We start from the raw sequence: 15,441 nt of genomic DNA, 5'->3' as shown, positions 1-15,441 counted from the left end.
TCCATCATCCATCCATCCATCCGTCCATCCATCCATCCATCCACCCATCATCCATCCACCCACCCATCATCCATCCACCCATCATCCATCCATCCACCCATCATCCATTCACCCACCCATCATCCATCCATCCATCCATCCATCCACCCACCCATCATCCATCCATCCACCCATCCATCCATCCATCCATCCATCCATCCATCCATCCATCCATCCGTCCATCATCCATCCATCCATCCATCCGTCCATCATCCATCCATCCATCCATCCGTCCATCATCCATCCATCCACCCACCCATCATCCATCCACCCATCATCCATCCATCCACCCATCATCCATTCACCCACCCATCATCCATCCATCCATCCATCCACCCATCATCCATCCATCCGACTCACGTCCTTCAGGGTGATGATGTTCGGATGCTGTCCGTATCTCAGCAGGATTTCCACTTCCTCTGTTGGATCCTTCTTGGTCTTGTTGATGATCTGGAACAAAGTCAGCTGTTTAATTTAAAGTTAAATTTGTAAAAATAAGGCCAAGATCCACCAGAAAACTGGAAAAAAACAAGAAACCCAGTTTTCCTTCCGGACCCGTTTCCACTGAAGCCCAGACGAACAGCAGGATGTTTTCATCGGTTACCTTCACGGCGTACTCCATGCCGGTGACTTTGTTGATGCAGCGCTTGCAGATGGAGTAGGAGCCGACGCCGATGTCCTCTTTGACCTCGTAGGTGTCCGAGTACTGAGACGTGCTTCTGTGGAGCTGCTGCGAGAAAAACAGGAACAAAATCAGTCCGAGTTTCAGACGGGAGGAAGATTAGATTACATGTTGCTCTTTCACCAAGACAATCTGTGAAACGCTGCCATGAATGTTTAAACTAAATAAAAAAGTTATTAAAGAAAAATGGATTTGGAAAAACAAAACAGTTTATTTTATCCCACAGGAATCATTTACATCTTTTCACTGTCAACTGAAGAACAAACCTGAGCGTCAGCAGCAGCACTAAACGATGTGGAGTTAAGTTTTATCACTTTGTGGTGCCATTGTGGTAATAATAAAAGTGACCATAAAAACTATTCATTACGTTGTTTTTATGTAGCTACACGACTGTAACTGTGTGTCACAGCAATTACAGCCCCACAAACACAAATGACCTTGAAAAACATTCCCGTTTGTAAAATCCTCCTTATGACTCCAGTCACATAAAGAAGCTGCACACAAAGTTATTTAAATAAACAGCGGAGAAAATAATGAAACCCAGTTATGAAGAGAGGTTAGAGGGTTTTAAATGTCATTATAGGAATTTATTGTAACAAAATAAATAAAAATACTTATTAGAAATGTGTCATGATAAAAGCCCAGTTAGCAAACAGTGTGATCAACGTCAAAACGTGACAAAAAAATATTATGTAGTAACAGCATTTTATCAAAATGATTGCAAAAGTATTCATATTTATTGATCCTCTTGTAGAGAAAAATATAAAAAAATGTTTTTGAGGTTTCAAACATAATGAATCAAAATTTATTTCCACTTTAACAATAAACAATAAATTCTGTTAACCTTCAGCAGCTTCTGATGAGCTGTTGAATATTAGCTTTGCCTTCAACATCTTTAGCTTTTATCCTTTGTTCTTCCGTTGATGCTCTTAAAAGTTCTCTCTGCCTCGGGTCTGAAAGCTGCTGCAGTTCTGCTCGGTTCTGTTCAGCCGAACGTTTCCTACCCAGAAAGATTAAATCGTCTTCGAGGAAAGCAGAAACATTCGTTGTGCTTTTGCCTCGACTTTAATCTTTTCTTCCTGCGTCGTCCGCTGAGGTCTGACCCAGACGGTCTGATTACCTCGGAGCGGCAGAGTGTTTGCTCACCTGCACGATGGTATTAGGCATCGGCGTCGGCTCCTCCTCCGTTATGGCCACGAAGCTGAAGCCTCTGAAGAGCTGATGGGCGTTGGCGSKGGGSGGGRCGCSSGGSGRGTCTGAGGAGACGAGCCGTTACCGTGGGAACGACAGACGGGRGGGGGGGGGGGCGAGCGAGAGCGAGAGCGTACCTCTGGGCGTTTTCGCCGTGAACTCGGGATCAAAGTAGAAAGTGTCGTCGGGTCGACCGACGGCCGGTTTGAACGGGGGAGAAATTTCTCTGCGGAAAAGTTTCTATGGGAAGGAGAAACGGAAACTTCAACCGGAGGAACAGAAACAACAACAGGATCTCTGGTTTCTGCAGAAACTGACGTTCCAGTCGATCCGGCTGAAGAACGAATGCCTCTTGATTTCCTCCACGCCGTCCGGCCCGGCGCCTGGAAGCAAACAAACCCTCGGTTTCCATAGCAACGCCAAGCATCATAAACTCCATCGCAAATGTGCGAAAAACTTTGGCGAAAAAACACAATTTCACCATTATTTAAATTCAAGAAAGGTGATTAAAATTAGTTTGTTCCAGCTACAAATCATTAAAAATCATCATCTAGTCACTTCCTGTCAACTTCTTCTTCGTGGTTTCTGCCAGTGGAAACACCCGGTTGTTGATCATGTGACTCGTGATGTAAAAAAGTGTTTCCATGGCACTTTTGTGAAATAAATCCAATTTTAAACATCTCATCCTAGCGTCAAAACGTCTTGAAAAATCTTTTTTAGTTTCCATTAAGCAAATTTATCTTCTGAATGTCAAATTAACTACACGGTTAACAGAAACACAGTTGCTGCTTTATTACTCATTTTTTCAAATTATTTAAACTAAAACTAACCAGATGAATCCAGATGAAAGAGCCGTGATTGAAAATTTCACTCAGTCGTTTTCATGGTTCTGATGTTTGAACTTTTATTCATTGCTGTTTTTGATCTGCAGCTGGTTTGGGGTCAAAGTTAATGTACAACTGAATGACTGGAAGGTGACCCGGCCTTTTGGGGTCAAAACAATCCCGTATCACCACACCTCCACCACTGTGCCGACCAGCTCTACGAGGACAATGTTGCCATTCTGCAAACCAAACTTTCTCCTTCCACCCGTCCAAACAGTGTCCTGTCGTGACCTTTAACCTCCATCTGAGGTGTCGTGGTGGCAGCATGTTGTCAGTCTTCAGTCAGATGTTGGATGTTCTGAGTTCTGACGACATTTAATTTCCTTTTGGATAAATAAAGTTCTGTTTTTGGTCATTTGTCTGATGATGTCAGTAGCTTCTCTAAGGTCATTGCTGTCGTCTTTCCACCTTGGCGTTGTGTTAAAACATCAATGGGCTCAGACTCATGATAACTAGCTAACAGCTTTTCTGTTTATTAAATGGTGTTGAAGGCAGTTTCTGCCATAAATGTGATGGTAAATCCCTGTTAAAACCTCAAAGCTGCAGGTCTGTAGCTGACATTCTGCTCCCCTCAGCATGATGAAAGCTTGAACATCTTACCCAGTCTGTTGGCTGGGTTGCGTTTGAACAGGTTCCTGAGGAGACTCTGAGCTTCCGAGCTCAGGAACTGCGGCATTCCCAGCTTGGCTCTGCAGAGGAAACAGAAGCGGGACAAACAGAGCAGCGTGAGCCACAGAACTGGACGTCCGTATTGTGTGTCCAGAGCGCGACGATAATCTGCTGCGCAGGAAGCAGCGTCAGCAGTCTGCAGCGCCGCCTCAGCGCTTTCCTGCAGACGACAGTGAAAGGGAGCCGGAGGAAGCAGCGGAGGTTAACGTTTCCTCTCCGAAGACGTTCTCACACGCTCCACATGATCACATTCGCTCTTTCATTTCCACTTTTCAGGCTTTGCTGTCAGAAAGCTCCAGTTCCCGCCCTGCTCCCCGTCTCTGCGCTGAAATCAGAGCCGGTGGGATCGGAGCGCGGCGGCTGGATAAAGTGTCTTACTTGAGGATCATTGTCATCGTCTCCTTCCGGTCTTTGCCTTGGAACGGCAGCGTTCCCGTCAGCATCTCAAACTGAGAAAAAGAACAAAAGCAGCAGCCTGGTCAGATCTGATGCGTTTCACAGTGTTTATAAACTCTGATAAACTCGTTATCCTCCCACGTCTTCCACTAAAAATGGCTTCCAAGCTCCTGCACTTTCTTTAAAAGTGGCTTTAATTTAATTTTCTGCCGATTTAGACTGAAAGTGAGGAAAAGCACCAAAGAGTATCCGACAGGAAGTTGCGGTTTGAGTCGTTATCAGATTCTTCTCTGCGCTTTAGCATCACAGTTCGTCTCTACATCAGATAAACATCGATCTGACGCAGAACAAACACAATGCAGATCAGTGGAGGCTAATGCTAAACCGCTAACTTCAACTTATATCCTCCCTTGAAAGAGTTTGACCCTTCATCACCAATTTGACTCTAACCTTTGACCTGTTGGCTGGGAAATGGAAGATCTGTGTGAAACAACATTTCTCTCTGTTATGAACTTCAAATTGCTTAGAAATCCATCATAACATCCCGATTGTTTAATGCGGTTAAATAAAAATTGAGGCAGAATCTGCTGTGGTTTTTGTTCTCTTGAACTTTCATTTATGTTCCAAATTAATAAAAGATTATCAGTCAGATTGGAGTTTAAAAGCTGTTAAACTGTAAAGCTGACTTAGATTTAGCTCTAAACTGGATGTCCAACATCTTTACAGTTTTATTTCTCCGCCTCGCCTCACCATCAGTACGCCGTATGACCACCAGTCGGCGCTGTGCGTGTGCCCCCGCCGGTTCACCACCTCGGGCGCCATGTACTCCACCGTCCCGCAGAAGGAGTAGGCCTTGTTCTCGTGGTCTATCGACTCTTTGCTCAGGCCGAAGTCTGAGGCGAGAGGAAACGTCAGGAGAAGTTCGGCAGCAGCTGAAATGAGCAGCAGGGGAACGAGATGGAGCGAGAAGAGAGGCACCAACCTGTCAGCTTGATGTGTCCGGCCTCGTCCAGCAGGATGCTGGAAACACAGAGACGCTTTATAAAACCAGGGTTACATAATAAACTGAATGAAAAGACACAACAAGGCCTGTGATAATAAACTTTACTAGATGATTAACTGTCGTCTAGAAAATGTCGCGTTTATATATATATATATATATAACATATAGACCATTTTCAAATAACACAGTAAAACATCACATTCTCAGAGGATAATTAACTTTACAAATTAAACAAAAATAGCTAAATTATTGCATTTAGAAAACATAAAACTGTATTATCAATAATATTAAATTGCTAACAATTTCTAAGGATTTAGCTGTTAAACAATTTATTACTAAATTTAATAATCTACTTATTAAATTAATAATGTTAGCAACCTAAAAGTTTATACTTATTTTGTCAATATATGGTATTAAAATGTGATTAATGAATTAATTACAGATCCTGCAGTTAAAATTTTAATCAAAAATCTGTAAAAACCAGCACAGCTTCTGAGTGAGTTGAGTGCAGGTGTGAGTGTGTGTGTGTCCGTGTGAGTGTGAGTGTGTGTGTGTGTGTGTGTGTGTGTGTGCGCGTGCCCACTTTTCAGGCTTCAGGTCTCTGTAAATGATGCCGAGGCCGTGAAGGTGGTCGAGCGCCAGAGCGAGCTCCGCCAGGTAGAACTTCACGTCCTCCTCGGTGAACATGACCTGCAGCGGAGAAACGGCTCAGAGGTCAGAGGTCAGATCCTGGAGAAACTTCGTTCTCCTCTGAGGAAACATTGAAAACCTGAAAAACACCCGAGCCGACGCAGCTCCTCCCCCACTCAGCTCCTTCAAACTAGCCAGCAGCAATTAGCAAACAAAAAATAGGAATAAAATGGCAACAAATTTCTGATGGATGTTTATCTAAAATTATAAAACATTTGCAGCTCTAAATGATTTTCATTTGGCTGTGAAAATGGTTGCAGACCCCTGGTCTAGTCAAAGTCCAGACCTTCGGAGCACCGTGCAGAACTTAATGAACTGAAGCTGAAGACTGGATCAGATCTCATTTTTTAAACACCAGCTCTACAAGCTGCTGGATCATGGGGTGTACTTAGTTTATCTGGCAGCGTCTCCCTGCTGAGGGTGTACTTAGTTTTATCTGGCAGCGTCTCCCTGCTGAGGGTGTGCTTAGTTTATCTGGCAGCGTCTCCCTGCTGAGGGTGTACTTAGTTTATCTGACAGCGTCTCCCCGCTGAGGGTGTACTTAGTTTTAGCCATGCCGAGCGTTTACCTCCTTGGACAGGCGGGTGAACAGGTCTCCTCCTCTCAGGAAGTCCAGGATGAGGTAAAGCTTCCCCTCCGTCTGAAACGCTGCAGACAACACGGATGAGACCCAAACTGCCCTCTGATTGGCCGATCTGCGAGTCACGGAGCTCTCCGATTGGCCGACTCACCGTAATGCAGCTTGACGATGAAGGGGTGGTTGACCTCCACCAGGATGTCCCTCTCCATCTTGGTTCTGACCCGGTCGCGAACTGGAAAACACAGAAACCTCCAGATTAACCCGGCAGCCAAAGAAAGGTGCAGCAGCGCCGCTTGATTGGGCTCCGGAGAGGAAGAGGAAGCAGGGCGATGAAGATGAATCGGGACGCAGCAGCAGATGGTGTTTGGTTGGAGATCAGCCTCTGTTCTGGGGTTTATTTCTCTCTCCTGCTTTTTTCGTCCGTCTCATGAGAAAGTGTGAAATTCCATTTTGGGAGATGACGTCCGAGAATCCACAGAAGAAGAAACACGATTTCACACAGAGAAACTAAAGTAGCTTCAATAAAACAGACTCACCGTGACTCTGCACGTCTGTAATCCATATTAATACGGATTGCAGACGATATTTATAACGCATGAAACCAAAACTTTAAACTCAAACACAGTTTAGAGCGATTTTGTGTGATATAGTGTCCAACATCTGGCTAGCACACTGGTTTTGGTTCCTTCTACCCAGAATTCCCTGCGCTGAGGTCTACTTCCTGGTTTGGAGCGACCTTCTGTGTTTCTGAGCTGAGTTTCAAAACTCAATTTCTTTTCCTTTTGAAACTAAGAAAAATTTAAACTTTCAAAATTCAGAAGTCTCCGTGTGTTTTCTAAAAAGCTTCTTAATCTTAAAATATCTGAGTTTTTCAAGAAATGTTGAACTTGTTAAACTCAGAAATGTCCAATTTTTCTAGAACATTTCTGATTAATCTCAGAATTTATGAGTTTTTTTTTCTCTAGAAATTTTGTGACTTTTGGAGATCAGAAATTTTTGTCTTATAGAAAATTTCTGAGATTAATCTAAAAAAATATTAGCTTTCTCTTTCTATCTCTAATGGCCCTCATGCGCCCAATCTGGCAACGCTGCAGTTCTGTGTTCTCTCACTGTGCTGCAGCGCCACCGACTGGCCCGGCGGACTTACTACACCATTTTCTGCAAATATGCACCGTTCTGGTTCCTGTGATCAGGAAGCAGCAGGACGGAGATCGCTGGACTGAACCCAAACCAAAGAGGCTCATCCAGGTGTGTTTACCTTTCAGCGTGGCTTTCTTCAGGACCTTCATGGCGTAGAGCTGACCTGCATCCGGTCCTGTGACCTTCCTCACCAGAAACACCTGCAGACCGGAGGCGGGTTCATTCAGAAAGACGAAAACATGGGAGACTCTGCCGCTGCCTGGTACCGGAACCGGCTCACCTTCCCAAACGAACCCTGACCCAGAACTTTCCGGAGCTCAAACTGCCGCGGGTCGGCCTTCTCCGACCCCTCCTTCACATGGTGGGTGATGCTGATCTCTTTGATGGGAACGTCATCCTGCAGCACAAACACCATCATCATCATCATGTTGAACTTTAATTTTAAAGCTTCGCTCAGCAGAAGATGGAGGAAGAGTGTTTTTAAAAATTAATTTTCCATTCCTGGAAAATGATTCTTCACTTCCTCCCATCTCTCATTTCCTCCCTCAGTTCTTTCTACCACGCTCACATTCAGTAAATTAGAATAAATGCACATTTTGAAAACAAGAACCTTTAAGCAGATATATGGATTAAAATATTTTAATTGGTCTGATGTCATATTCTAATCTCAACTATCATGTTTTCATTTGGTAGAAACAGAAAATCACCACAATAAGCATCTCTTCTTTCTTTTCTTAAACTTTCACCAACTCCTCCACTTCTTTCCTTCATTTTTCCATTTTCCCCTCATTTCCTCCATTTTTAGCATATTAAAAATTGCTTTTTCCCCCCAACTCTATTTCTACAGCCTCCTTGGTAAAATGTGTAGGTGTGAAGAAAATCCCCCAAAGCCAGGAAACTGAATTAGAGTGAAATCATTTTACTGGCTGCTGCTCCGCCTGCATGGAATAAATGATTATTATGTAAATTATTTCCTTATTTTCCACCAAAGTCATCCTGATGTGTTTATTTTTAAACTGATTCAGTTTAAATCAGCTCAATCTAGACAATAATAAAGTTTATTTTCACTTAAAATGTGAATGTGTTCAACCAGCAGACAAACTATTTCCTCATCCGGACCAGAACTTTTCCAATTAAACTTGTTTTATACGTTTCTTCTCCATTTCCAGATTGAAATTTGAAGTAAACAAAAGAGGATCCTGTTGTTTCAGTTCAGGTTGATGGATTCCCATCGATGCCTTTTGCGTTTCCTCGTCCTGCCTGCTGAGTGCTTCACATTAAAATTTATGTGCAACGATTTCACTGTACACAACATCAGCCGGATGCACAGATGTTAAAATTTAGACCCAAACTAATATATATATGCAGATTTTCTACTTTAAATATCAGTATAAATGTCAGAACAGCCTGATTGCATGATAAATTAAAATAAATGTTGTTCTGACATCATGATCCATTTTATTTTCTGCTTAGGTTGCTTGCAGCTTTTTATTTAATGTTTATGTCGATTATTTCAATAGTCAATTAGTCACGATTAATCGTTTTGGTCTTAATTTGATTCATAACATTTTGACACTATAAAAAATGACAACACAACACAGTTCATGTTGCTTCTCTACCTCAGTTAAACTACCCACAATCCAACACTGCATAACTGTCACATGACCAGACAAAAACAGCAACAAGATGGAAATAAACATTGATTAATATCGGCCCGGTTTCACTTAGCCTGGTTCCGATGTGTTGAAATCTGCATGCAACACTTAGACAACAAGGTCAGAGCAGGTTGTGACCGATCAATAAAAGGTGATTGAGCCGCTGAGCCATTACTGATCGATTTCTAAACTCGTTTTTCCCAGCAGGGTTTCACCCGGAGCTGCAGAAACATCCAGGAGCGATCAGATGTTTCCACCTCCGTTTCATGAGTCACAGGTTTCCCGCCTGTTCATCATCCAAACAGCAGGAAATCCCGGTTGTCATGGAGACGCCCTGAAACCGGCTGCAGTCCAGAAACACCTCCTGCTGAGGATCCTGAGCTCACCAACCAAACAGGTAAATACAACCGGCATCCCCTTCATCTGCATACCTGCAGCTCCCAGGTGGGCGACCTGCCGGCTGCCCCAGAGGATTCTGGGTCCTGTAGTCCCGAAAACATCTCAGCTTCTGTGGCGCCAACATGCTCCGAGCATCGACTGCGAGGCGGCAGGACGGAGCCGGCGCTGCTTCTCTCTCTCCCTGAGACAACGCCTCCCTCTCTCTCCACGCTCTGTCTCACTTCTTCTATCTTTACTTGAACTGTTCTCACCTCTCCTTTCCTGTTTGCACCTCTCCGTCTCTTCATTAGCGGTTTTTGTTCCCCAACGGGAAGCTGGGCAGCAGAAATCACCAGTTTCTCTGGTTAAATAGATTAAAACTCAAATCCACTGTTAAAAGTGACCGATAATGCTTCCTTGAACAGGCTAGGATGCGTCTATGGCCTATACAAATCATGTTCAACACACTTTTTGCATAAAATCATTCTTTGATAGTGAGACTTCAGTCTATTTTAAGAATGAGCTCTGTCACTTTAAATCCAAATAAGCTGCTTTAAGCCACGCCCCCAACTCAACTCCATGAGAAAATGGCTGCAAACAGATGCACAATTACACAACCATTCACCTTTGAAAAGCAGAAGTGGAGCCTCCTGCACAGCCAACAGAAAAGCAGCCAGTGGTTTCTGGATGGAAAGCCAACAACAAAACTCTTGTCTTTTCCAGCAGCCATTGTGCAGACCACACAGCGGTAAAACAAACTGACCAAACGTGCTAGAAATCTGCTGGGGTTGCTTGGTAACAGGCAGGACTCTGCTGGGGTTGCTTGGTAACGGTCTGTGACTCAACAATCATGAGGTTTTTGAAATGGCTCAGTTTCCAGACAACAAAAACCAAAATGGAGGAATAAAACATGTGAAATGGATTCCCTTTAGTAGTTGCCCTCTGAAGAGCTTCATTTAGATCAATCTATCAACTATTCTGACAATCGGATAAAAGAAATTAGAATATTGTGGAGATTTTTCATGCAACCAATTAAGCTTATTTTATACATTGAAAAATACATATCAATAATTTAATTCCTTTTTTAAACATAAAATGAACATTTTATGGCCTAAATTGTGTCAAAACAGCATTCCTTTTAGTGATCTATTGATCATTTGTAGCATCTACAGCTAAAAATACTTCTAACATGTCAAAGCTTTGTGTTTGACTGAACATCAACAGTCAAGCGTCAATATATCAATATCAACAATATTTTGGATTAACTAATTAACTAAATATAGGAATTATTTTAAAAGAAATTGAACCAGGTGAAGCTAAAACTGCAGTTTGAGGAGTTCTGGGTTGAACAGATTTACAGATTAAAGGTTTTTTTATTTATCTTAAAACCAAAATGTTTCTATTTTCTGTACAGTTTTGGCTTAATTCTCTGAATGTGTTGTTATTTCAGCAGATGGCAGATTTTAGTTTGAAAATCCAACAATTAATCGATTTCTAAATCAGTTTATGATTATTTCAATAACCGATTAGTAAAGATTAATCGTTTCAGTTCTAATCTAAACTGATGCTATTTCATGTTATTCTCCATTATATTTCATGATACATTTTCCATCCAAAATCATGACATCGCAGACAAAAGCAGCTCCAGTTTCCATAAGACGATTATGCAGCTAAACATGTAATTAGCTTCAAAAGCATCGCAGCTCTGACTGAACCGACGGCGCACCTGAACGCCACAGCAGCTGATAAAAACAGACTCCGGACAGTTTGTCTGCGCTTGGAGGGCTGACAGGTTTCTGAATGTTGACATTTGAAATCATGGCTTTGTGAGTCTGTGTGTGTGTGTGTGTGTGTGTGTGTGTGTGTGTGTGTGTGTGTGTGTGTGTGTGTGTGTGTGTGTGTGTGTGAGTCAGATCGCAGATGGAGGATCAGAGCCGAAGTGACAGGATGCTCATGTAGCACCTCCTGATTACAGGAATAAAAACTGAAAGTCCTGCACCTGTTTCTGCAGAAACCGCACAAAACAGCAAACTCAGGTACGGCTCACCTGCGTCCGCCCACACGGGAATCTAACCTGCAAATTTATGGTGCTAAATGATAGAAATTAAGCAATCAGAACTGAAAACAGGCACAGAAGCAGTTAATTTTCTCCATTTTTTCAGCTCCTCTGCTGACTGGTGGATCCTGAGTCACAATTATGGAAAAGTTTTTTGTTGGTTAAATAACTAGAAAAGTTTCTCTACTAGTGACTCAATCATGAGGTGTTAATAAAAACCTGACAACGTCAAATTTCTCATAAATCAGCAGGAAATCAGTGAGATGAAGCAGGACTGGGACAGAAAATAAAAATAAACAACTGAAAGCCCTAATTTAACCAGCTAAGATAAAAAAAATAAGCTAAATAACACAAAGATTAACCAAGAAAAGATTCAAAAATGAACCTAGATATAAAAGATACAAAACAGGCGAAAATAAGGCAAGTTGAGCTAAAGATTAGCCAAGCTAATTAGATAATATGATGTAATGATGTTAACTCCAGACGCAAAAAGATAAAACTACAAAATTAACAGAATATAAAAATATACAGCAAATTAAATGCAAGACAAACTAAGATGACCAAAAATAAAGATAAATTATTAAAGATACAAAAATATAAGACAAAAAACTAAAGTAAAACAGGTTATATTAAGAAATATCAATAATATTTTACAGCCAAAGCTTAAAACAAGATAAGCTCAGTTAAGCTAAATAAACTAAAATCAGGTTTGTTTGATATAAAGACTGTTGGAGCAAAAATAAAAAAACAAACCAGGTAAGACAGATTAGCAAACTGGGATAAATTAAGCCTAAACAAGCAAAATAATCAAAAACAGCTCAGGATAATAAAACTACAACATTTTAATCCACAAACCCTGTAAAGAAATGATGTTTTTGTGACTAACTCACAGAAACTAAGAGCCTAAACATCCAGCCGGACCAACCCTCGAGTTTACGAGCCTTTTTATGCCTGAATGATTCATATGTGAGAAAGATGTTCCTTCACAACCAAAACAGAAACATTCCTCTGCCCAGACCTGCACTGGAAACCAGAGAAAAAGCTGCAGAAGCCCAAGAAAAACTCAAATTAAAGCCTCAGAAACTGCTGATGCAGAACAAAATGAAGGATTACAAGGAAATATGACAGTTTGGAAGAATTTTTTGTTTGAATTTCAGTCAGAAAATTCAACTGAACGACTAAATTTCATTGAGTTTTGCAACCAACTCCAACCTAAAAATCCAACATGGTTTTAAATATATTCAATTTTCCCACATCTGACAGTTTTAATCTTTAGCTGAAAGTTAAAATCCATATTTCCTTCATTCTGTGACTCAGGTGATAATTTCTGACAGGTTGGCCTCAGCAACAGGCTTCACATCTGTGAGACAATATAATTATAATTAAAAGGCCATGTGAGCAAATTCAATCAGCTGAGCAAACCTCCCAGTGGAGACATCACGCAGCAGCAATATTAAATCAACTCAAACCGCCAGCCGGTTTTTATCCTCTGAGCAAACAGATTACGACGTTTCTGAAACAAACCTGGAAAAAAAAATTACACTAAATGCTATTTAAAACGTAAAGAATACAACAAAAACTAGAGGTTAAGGAAAGAGCTGCTTCGTTCTGTCGGGTAAGAAGATTATTAATTATCCCTTTACTCACCGTGTTTGCAGTCAGATTATCCACCTTTTATTACAGGCAAAGGTTTATTCTGCACATACGAAGCCAAACAACAGAAATAATCTGACTTTCCAAGAGAATATTAGTGAAGATAAATCTGTTTATGAACTGAGTTGATAAAATGTATTAGATTAAATATCTTTATCTGGGTGGTTTTCCTCTGGGAAGCTGATTGAGTCAATAATTCCTGAATAAAGTTTAAAAACTTCTGGCAGATTATTTCACTGATAAACGAGAAATGTTTCATCAATATTAAGGGATTATTGACTTGAAACAAGCTCCTATACGTCTTGCTGAAAAGTTAGTTTTGTCTTGTGCTGAGATATTTGCACTAAAAGTTTTTGTTTCTGCAGCTGAAACCATTCCACCGTTTTCTGAGAATCGTATAAAAACAAACATCTGTTAGCGTTAAATCTCAGGATTACTCACAGCCTCACTCAGAGATTCTGGTCCACAACACTCTAAAGCTCTCAGCTTCTCCAGCCCGGGTTTCTCCCAGCAGCCGGCGCCGCCGTCCGACCCGGAGGAGAGCAGGAGCCGCCGGAGGGACTTCAGGCGGCGCCTCAGCGCCCTGACCAGGCCGGCGGCGGCGGTGGCGGCGCAGGCGGAGCAGCCGGTCATGGTGCGTCAGCGCGGCGGGATCCCCCTCTGAGCAGAGCGAGGTCCCTGCCTGTGCTCAGGACTGCAGCTGTAACCTTCCACCCAGAGTTTCCAGCAGATGTCCTGGAGATCCCCGCAGCCGCTGACCAATCACCAAACACCACGAGGAGCACAACTCCCACTGCAAATTCCCCATCCGCACCGCAAATACCCCGACATGGGAAGGTGGCTAGCTGTGCTTAGAAGGAAGTTTCTATCCCTTATTTACATTTAAAAAACAAAGAAGCCGACTGTTTGATCTCTAAAGCTTCTTTTAATTCACAGAATGAACCAAATACTGATATCAGCCGAGTTCCTAAAAAGAATCAAGATAAATGCATTAAGGAGAAAAACATCTGGTTTGGTTTTCATGTTTTCACACCTGATTGTCACATAAAACTGATTTGATTGGAGACTAAAACTCCATCATCTGCTCCACCTGCAGCTGCTCTGAGTCAAACCAACCTGTTCCCCTCCTGGCCTGTGGGGGCGCTGCACCAAGAACCACTGAAGGAAACGACACAGAAACCTCTGAAGACACTAAGAGCAACTTACTTCTTCACCAGATGGAAACTAAAACATTGACTAACGACAGAAACACATTTCTAAAGCTAGCGCTAGGCTAGTGCGTTTGTTTTGGTTGAATTTACCCAGAATGCCCTGCACTGCAGTCCACTTCCTGCTTCTGGAGCGATCTCCAATCTGCTTGCCGTTCACATATGAATTCAGACCAAACCAGAGTTCACTTCAACCAAACCCAGACAGACGTTTGTAGGCAGATCACTTCCCCAAACGAACCGGGCTTTGACTAGGCAAACGGACTGGAGCTCCTTCAGGCTGCATTCATTCATCCTGAGCAGAAATTTCACACTAATCTGAGGCTTTTACGATTCATTTTTACTCATTATTCAAGTAAAAATAAATCCATCTTGACTATATTTTCTAAAAATAAGATTTATGTGCCTGTAGTTGGATTTATGGTTCTGTTTTTCCGCTCCGCACCGGTTCAAAACCACAAACTAACCCACGACTTCTAGCTTTCAACAACAGTAATTCTGGCTGATTATTCAACCGTTCCAGTTGGTAAACTGGTAAAGTTCATTTAAACTGGTTTAGGATCATTTTCCCGTCTTTTTTAAACATATATTTCTTAATTTCAGGTGAAACTGAACAATCTGACAGTATTCCTGTAATGATAACAATTTACTGGACCATTAATTATTGTGGTAAACGATGATATTGTTTTGACAACATTAATGTAATATACTGATAATGATGCAAGTTGGACAATGGAACATCTTTTAAATATCTAGGGGGAAAATGACCAAAAATCATGAATAAAATGGCTAAAAACAGAATCTATCAAATATTTATTAACATCCATCTTCAAAACTTTTGTATTTTTGAAAATCAAGTGAACAAATTTCATGTTATATTAAATAATATGCAGCTGTTAATGAAAGGAAACATCTGGTGGGAAAAGAGGTGAAAGATTCACTAAAGGGGAAAATATAAAACATTAAATCTCATGTTAGGGATCTTATATAAAGATTTTAAAATTTTACAAATAGTGTTTCACTGCTGTGAAACTCATTAATTATTCAGGAAAAACTCCTAAAATATAAACAAAAACTGCAGATACTTTTGGTTTCTTATCAGAAAAACCAGAGAATTTTAATAAAATCTGGTTTTTCAGATGCACACTTGATAAAAAAAAAGCACATTAAATGTTTAATAAGTTCATAAACTAAAATAAATATTAAATATTTTATTT

At 41.4% G+C, this 15,441-nt stretch overlaps 1 protein-coding gene across 1 annotated transcript in view; it reads right to left on the bottom strand.

Annotated features, from left to right (window-relative positions):
• Window positions 1-13,664, bottom strand: part of rps6ka3b (ribosomal protein S6 kinase, polypeptide 3b) — a 22,352-nt gene extending 8,688 nt beyond the window's left edge. The window contains exons 1-15 of the mRNA XM_008396887.2: window positions 13,458-13,664; window positions 7,555-7,671; window positions 7,393-7,474; window positions 6,286-6,366; window positions 6,123-6,202; window positions 5,448-5,554; window positions 4,844-4,881; window positions 4,612-4,754; window positions 3,844-3,914; window positions 3,397-3,485; window positions 2,231-2,295; window positions 2,050-2,152; window positions 1,868-1,977; window positions 644-769; window positions 400-489 (exon numbers count right to left, since the gene is read on the bottom strand). Coding sequence (XP_008395109.2) covers window positions 400-489; window positions 644-769; window positions 1,868-1,977; window positions 2,050-2,152; window positions 2,231-2,295; window positions 3,397-3,485; window positions 3,844-3,914; window positions 4,612-4,754; window positions 4,844-4,881; window positions 5,448-5,554; window positions 6,123-6,202; window positions 6,286-6,366; window positions 7,393-7,474; window positions 7,555-7,671; window positions 13,458-13,649 — 1,494 coding nt within the window. The 5' untranslated portion in view covers window positions 13,650-13,664. The remainder of the gene's footprint in view (window positions 1-399; window positions 490-643; window positions 770-1,867; window positions 1,978-2,049; window positions 2,153-2,230; window positions 2,296-3,396; window positions 3,486-3,843; window positions 3,915-4,611; window positions 4,755-4,843; window positions 4,882-5,447; window positions 5,555-6,122; window positions 6,203-6,285; window positions 6,367-7,392; window positions 7,475-7,554; window positions 7,672-13,457) is intronic.
• Between the last annotated feature and the right edge of the window lie 1,777 nt (window positions 13,665-15,441).

Source organism: Poecilia reticulata, linkage group LG20 (assembly GCF_000633615.1).
Source record: "Poecilia reticulata strain Guanapo linkage group LG20, Guppy_female_1.0+MT, whole genome shotgun sequence".
Classification (NCBI taxonomy): Eukaryota; Metazoa; Chordata; class Actinopteri; order Cyprinodontiformes; family Poeciliidae; genus Poecilia; species Poecilia reticulata.
Note: the sequence above shows the minus strand (reverse complement) of the source record. Positions and strands in the feature narration are given on the sequence as shown.